Here is a 7,500-nt window from a genome sequence, read left to right on the forward strand (position 1 = left end):
AGCGTGCGATTTCTGTTGCGCGTCAACATTCCATTTTGAAGTTTGAATGGAAGTCTATGAGAACATCGCATTTCAACACACACGGCCCCGATTTTAATCGCAAGGCGAAAATTCGATTCCATTCATTTTGAATGGGAAAAAGCACAAATTTGACAGTGCGACAAAACTCGCACGCCGTGTGCTTTGTCCCATTCAAAATGAATGGAATCGAATTTTCGCCGTGCGATTAAAATCGGGGCCGTGTGTGTTGAAATGCGATGTTCTCATAGACTTCCATTCAAACTTCCAAATGGAATGTTGACGCGCAACAGAAATCGCACGCTGTGTGCAGAGCCCTTTAGGGTTCGGGTTAGGGTTAGGGTTGTCTCCCGACAATCTGCTCGGAAAATGGTTGGGGCCGACGATCGTAAATATTAAACGTGCACCGAATACAATTATCTCTGTTTTGTCCTTTGAGGAAGTTTTGTGTCATCCAAGCATTTATTTGCTCAATGCAATTACAGAGATTGTCAATGGGACTACAGTCGGTGAGAGGGATATGTAGATTTGAGTGTCATCCGCATAGTTGTGCAATTTTGTTCTTTTTTATGATGTGTCCCAATGGAAGCATGTAGAGATTGAAAAGAAGGGGGCCAAGGATTGACCATTGGGGAACCCCACATGTCATTTTAATTTGGTCAGATACAAAGTTGCCAATGGAGACATAGTAGCTTCTGTCCTGTAGGTAGGATCTAAACACACACACACACACACACACACACACACACACACACTTGCACATGCACACACTCTCACACCCACCCGCCCACCCACCCACCCACACCCACACCCACACACCCAGTAGACAGGGTAACTCACCTCCTCTGACAGCTCTCCGAACACTGACAGCACGTCTAACAGCAGGCTGGATGTGTAGAAGGACTTGATCATGTTCCTGCAACGAGACACACACACACACAATCATCATCACGCTGTCCCATTTTTTTTTAATGTAGTTATTTTTTCAGTCCCACTCATATTCTTCACTGATAGATACAGTGAAGACAGACAGGAGAGTAAGGAGAAGAAGGGAGAGAGGGCATGTCAGCAGGGCATGGACCGGGTTAGAACCCATGATGACATGGACCGGGTTAGAACCCATGATGACATGGGCCGAGTTAGAACCCATGATGACATGGGCATATGTGTGCACTGTAGACCACGGTGCTAGACGACTGGACCACTCCAGGCCATGGTGCTAGATCACTGGACCACCCCAGGCCATGGTGCTAGACCACTGGACCACCCCAGGCCATGGTGCTAGACCACTGGACCACCCCAGGCCATGGTGCTAGACCACTGGACCACCCCAGGCCATGGTACTAGACCACTGGACCACCCCAGGCCATGGTGCTAGACCACTGGACCACCCCAGGCCATGGTGCTAGACCACTGGACCACCCCAGGCCATGGTGCAAGACCACTGGACCACGCCAGCCCATGGTACCAGACCACTGGACCACCCCAGGCCATGGTCCTAGACCACTGGACCACGCCAGCCCATGGTACCAGACCACTGGACCACCCCAGGCCATGGTGCTAGACCACTGGACCACTCCAGGCCATGGTTCTAGAACACTGGACCACCCCAGTAATAATAATAATAATAATAATAATAATAATAATAATAATAATCATTATTATTATTATTATTATAAAACTTAAATGTATATAGAGCCTTTCAGGGGACCCAAGGTAGCTTTACAAAGAAACAGAAAAGAACAAAAACAGTCAGACAAACAGACATGCACACAAAACAACAACAGAACTAGGGGCCGAAGGCAAGGCAAGGCAAGTTTATTTGTATAGCACATTTCATACAACGGGGGCAATTCAAAGTGCTTTACATACATTATTTAAAATACAGCAAGAGCAGCATAGTAAGAAAATCAAAATTACAATGAATAAAAGCAAATATAAGAAGTAAATAGATAAAACATTTAAGACAATAGTTAATGGAAAAAAGACATTGATAGAAGTGTTTGTGTTTAATCATAACTGCTGCAAAACATGAAGGTCTTTAGCTTGGATTTAAATAGTTTAAGGGTTTGGGCCTGTTTGATTTCTTCAGAGAGTTTGTTCCAGGAGCATGCAGCAGCGTGACTGAAAGCTGCTGCACCGCAAGGCCTTGGCAAACAGGTGGGATTTGAGGGCTGTTTTAAAGGCGTCCAGGGTGGGGATGTTGCGGATCACCGCACGGAGAGAGTTCCAGAGGGTGGGGGCTGCCACACTAAAAGCTCTGTCCCGGAGGTTCGCAGGTTGGTGGCAAGCAGGTCTGAGTCTGAGGACCGCAGGTTCCGGGGGAGGGGCATGTGGGCGGAGGAGGTCAGATAAGCACCGGGGGGCATGGAGGGACTTGTCGGTGGGGAGGAGGAGGAGGAGGATTTTGTAGGAGACGCAGGACTTGACCGGAAGCCAGTGGAGGTGGATGAGGGTGGGGGTGATGTGCTGAGTTTTGGACATGGAGCCTGTCCGGGGTTTTGTTGGGTACCCCGAACAGGACACCATGGCAGTAATCCAGAAGGGAGGTGACAAACGCGTGGACTAGGGTTTCAGCAACAGACTCTGAGAGTGACGGTCGGAGTCTGGCAATGTTCCTGAGGTGGAAGAAGGCGGATTTGGTAACAGACTTAATGCGGGATTGGAAGGAGAGGATGACACCCACACACACACGCACGCACGCACGCACACACACACACACACACCAGGGTTTCCGTTAGAAAAATTTGCCGTCGGACATCGTGTCCGGGAAGAATTCGATTTACCGGACAAACGTGATATATTCCGGTCATCATATTAAAATATAATAATTTTTTTTTTATTCTAAATCATTTTTTTTTTCTCCAAATCTAATATAGCTGTTTGTCGCGGTGATTACTGTTGTGTAGCGGCCTATATATGCCATTTAATGTCTATTTCTCATCCGATACGATTAGATGCGAGCTATATAATAATATAACATGATTTGACGCATGCGCGCTATGCCATGCGTCAAATCCAGCGCTGAACGGGTCCAGCGCTGAACGGGCGCCTCACTGGGAACTGAACAGACAGCATCGATCAATGAACGGACTCCACATTACGTTAACTGAAGTTTGTTAAATTGTTTCGGATTAATGTGAGTTTTCTATTTTCTCTTTCCAGTTTTACCCTTTTTTTAAAATCAATAAAACAACGTCATTTCTATAACCAGGGGGGTGTTCCATCGACGTCGCTGGAGGAAAGTCTGGGCTTGTTTTGACAAGTCTCGCGAGATCTATCAAGATATGCCTGGATCTTTTTAAGAGTCTCGCGGGACTTGGCGAAGTAGGCCTAGGTTTTCCTTTGGCGACGTTGATGGAACACCCCCCAGGTCTCGCTGGTTGGGAAGGCATTTCGTTTAGCTGCCTGTCAAATCATACTTAGGGGATAGCCCTGTAAGCTCATACGGGTCTGTATGTCGTCCTGAAGACCGGCTGTTAGATCATATCGCTGAAGTTTGTCTCCATCTTAGTGTAAATGTTGTCCGTTTCGTTTGTTATCCTTGTTATTGTGCGATAAAGTTAAGGCTTTCCGCTTCGGGCCACCATTTTCAGCTGGACGCGCACCGCGTCCACACACACTCGTGCACGCGCGGCACTGCCCGAGAGAGAAGGACCCGCCCCCTTTGGTTAGCCTATAGGCTGGCTGGAGGGGGCGGGTCCTTCTCTCTCGGTCAGTGTTGTGTGTGTGTGTTTGGTGCTCGAAGCCAATTTGAATACAAAATGTGAACTTTAGCGAATTGTATTCAAATTGTGCTTAGAGGGAATTATTTTCACCGGACATTTTGTCCGACGAGTTTTCAATTTGTCGGACTTCAACAAATGTTACCGGACAAAGTCCGGGAATTACCGGTTAACGGAAACCCTGACACACACGCACTGAGGTTACTCGCCATAGATCACATGGGCGGAACCAGAGGGAAACATGTAGTTAAAACCCACCTCTGGTTCCAGGATGTATAAACACACACAGTCACACACACACACACACTTTTTTGGTCTGGGCCGAAGTCTTCCAGTCCAGAGGTGTGTGTGTGTGTGTGTGTGTGTGTGTGTGTGTGTGTGTGTGTGTGTGTGTGTCAGTTGAAGCCTTGTTGGCAGAGGATGTGTGTGTAGAGGTGAAGGAAGTCTCTTATTCAGGCTTTAGTTCAGTTCTCATAAACCCTCACCTAGTTACACAAACACACACACTAACACACACACACACACACACACACACACACACACACACACACACACACACACAGAGACACACACACACACACACACACAGACCCCTCCTCTCTGGTAGCTACATATGACATCATGCTAACATTTATGATGTTTACGAAGGTCCAGTTTCATGTAAATCAATATGTACGTGTGTGTGTGTGTGTGAGTGTGTGAGTGTGTCTGTGTGTGTGTGTGAGTGTGTCTGTGTGTGTATTTGAGTGTGAGTGTGTGTGTGTGTGTGTGTGTGTGTCTCTCTGTGTCTGTGTGTGAGTGTGTGTGTCGTCCATCGCTTCCTCTATTGGTCTCTAGTGTATCCCTCTTTTAAATATCAATTATTAAACATTTGAGTTCATTAAATGTTTTCAATTTCCTCCTTAGTCCCTGCGAGACGATTTACATTCACGTTTTTGACATTTAGCAGATGCCAAAGAGACTTCTAGCAAATACATTTGTCTAAGTAAGTGATTCATCCATCAGTCATCGTAACAAAAGGTAATCTCTGATTGGACCAGAGGCCATTGGTAGTATTATTAGTATAATAATAATAATAATAATAATAATAATAATAATAATAATAACAATAATAACTCAGATTTATATAGCGCCTTTCTCAGAACCAAGGTCTGAGCGCCTTACCCAAGGACGAAGAAGGAAGAATTAACATTTGTTTTTATTATTATTATACATTTTAATATAATAATTAAATAATAATAATTAATAATAATAATAATAATACATTATACTTATATAGCGCTTTTCTACACTCAAAGACGCTTTACAAACTGAAAAGATCGAGTAGTAATAATAAAAAGAAACCCAAAAAATAAATAAAAGAAAGTATAGGGGTTTCATTTTTTTTTTTATTACTAAATCTAAATCTAAGTGTCTTTGTAGTACAATCTACTCTGTATACTGCAAGTATATCTAGATTTCGGGCGGAGAAGCGGCGAACAAGCAACGCCAGTGTCCTCTCCCGACCGGCATTTTTTGAAAAGTGATTATTAAATTATAATTACTATCAATTATTATTATTATTATTTACGGTAGATAAACTGTACAGGGGGATGAAGAGGTATTTAGGAGGGACAGTTCAGGTGTAGCCTGAAGAGATGGAGGTCTTCAGGAGGGACAGTTAAGGTGTAGCCTGAAGAGATGGAGGTTTTCAGGAGGGACAGTTAAGGTGTAGCCTGAAGAGATGGAGGTCTTTAGGAGGGACAGTTAAGGTGTAGCCTGAAGAGATGGAGGTCTTCAGGAGGGACAGTTCAGGTGTAGCCTGAAGAGATGGAGGTCTTCAGGAGGGACAGTTAAGGTGGAGCCTGAAGAGATGGAGGTCTTCAGGAGGGACAGTTAAGGTGTAGCCTGAAGAGATGGAGGTCTTCAGGAGGGACAGTTAAGGTTTAGCCTGTAGAGATGGAGGTCTTCAGTCTAAGGTGGGAGACAGGTAGAGACTCTGCAGACCTGACAGCAGTGGGAAGCTCCTCCCACCAGCAGGGCACCAAGACAGAGACAACTTGTGACCAGGTAGCGTGACTGTTGTATCCCCCGTAGAGGTGGTGGAGCCATTCGGCCAACAGAGGTGGAGGAGCGGCGTGAACGGGCTGCAAGTCTTCTCCAGAGGCACAACCGAGAGTATACTGACTGGGTGCATCACTGCCTGGCACGGCAACAGCACTGGCCTCAACAGCAGAGCGCTACAGAGGGTGGTGTGGACAGCAGAGCGCTACAGAGGGTGGTGTGGACAGCCGAGCGCATCAGTGGATGTGAGCTTCCTTCCATCAAGGATAAATACAACAAACAATGTGTCAGCAAAGTCCCAGAGGATCATCTAAGATCCCAGCCTTCCTAACCACAGTCTAGACCCCAGCCCCCCCAACCACAGTCTGTCTGAACCGGTGCTGTCCAAAAGGCGAAGCCTCTTCCAAAGCCTCAGGACCAAAACTCAGAGGCTAACCAACAGCTACTTCCCCCAGGCGGTCAGGCTCGTAAACAAGGCCACTGTAAACAATTGACTATCTTCCCCAAGCACATCCCACACATACGAACTACCTAAACCTTAAGCTCACAGCCACTTTATTTACTGGTAATTATATCTCTCTATGGGCCGGTTTCACAGACAAGGCTTAAGCCTAATCCTAGACTAAAAAACATCTTCAATGGAGATTTTACATTGAAAGTGTGATTTAGTCCAGGACTAGGCTTAAGCCTTGTCTCTGAAACCGGGGGAAGTGTAATTATAGTATCTCTTACACTTGTGTGATTTGACGTAACAATGAACTTGAAAGTAGGGTTAAGCCTCAACCTCAGAGTCCCAGAGGCCTCCAGGACACCGCACACACACAGACACAGACACAGACACACACACACACAGACACAGACACAGACACAGACACACACACACACACAGACACACACACACACACACACAGACACAGACACAGACACAGACACAGACACAGACACAGACACAGACACAGACACAGACACACACACACACACACACACAGACACACGTGTCCCAGTGCTGTACTGGTGTGTAGAGGAGAGACAGACAGATAGACAGGTGGAGTGTAGAGGAGACAGACAGATAGACAGGTGGAGTAGAGAGAGAGACAGACAGACAGACAGGTGGTGTGTAGAGAGACAGACATACAGACAGACAGGTGGTGTGTAGAGAGACAGACAGACAGACAGACAGGTGGTGTGTAGAGGAGAGACAAACAGACAGACAGGTGGTGTGTAGAGAGAGACAGACAGACAGACAGGTGGTGTGTAGAGAGAGACAGACAGACAGACAGGTGGTGTGTAGAGGAGAGACAGACAGACAGACAGGTGGTGTGTAGAGGAGAGACAGACAGACAGACAGGTGGTGTGTAGAGGAGAGACAGACAGACAGACAGGTGGTGTGTAGAGGAGAGACAGACAGACAGACAGGTGGTGTGTAGAGGAGAGACAGACAGATAGACAGGTGGTGTGTAGAGGAGAGACAGACAGACAGACAGGTGGTGTGTAGAGAGAGAGACAGACAGACAGACAGGTGGTGTGTAGAGGAGAGACAGACAGACAGACAGACAGGTGGTGTGTAGAGGAGAGACAGACAGACAGACAGGTGGTGTGTAGAGGAGAGACAGACAGACAGACAGGTGGTGTGTAGAGGAGAGACAGACAGACAGACAGACAGGTGGTGTGTAGAGGAGAGAGACAGACAGACAGGTGGTGTGTAGAGAGACAG

General features: G+C 46.6%; 1 protein-coding gene across 1 annotated transcript in view; it reads right to left on the minus strand.

Annotated features, from left to right (window-relative positions):
* Positions 1-7,500, minus strand: part of vta1 (vesicle (multivesicular body) trafficking 1) — a 54,272-nt gene that overhangs the window by 11,976 nt on the left and 34,796 nt on the right. Inside the window, exon 4 of the mRNA XM_080526572.1 lies at positions 859-934. Coding sequence (XP_080382698.1) covers positions 859-934 — 76 coding nt within the window. The remainder of the gene's footprint in view (positions 1-858; positions 935-7,500) is intronic.

This window comes from Nansenia antarctica (genome assembly GCF_963989245.1).
Source record: "Nansenia antarctica genome assembly, chromosome: 3".
NCBI classification, from domain to species: domain Eukaryota; kingdom Metazoa; phylum Chordata; class Actinopteri; order Argentiniformes; family Microstomatidae; genus Nansenia; species Nansenia antarctica.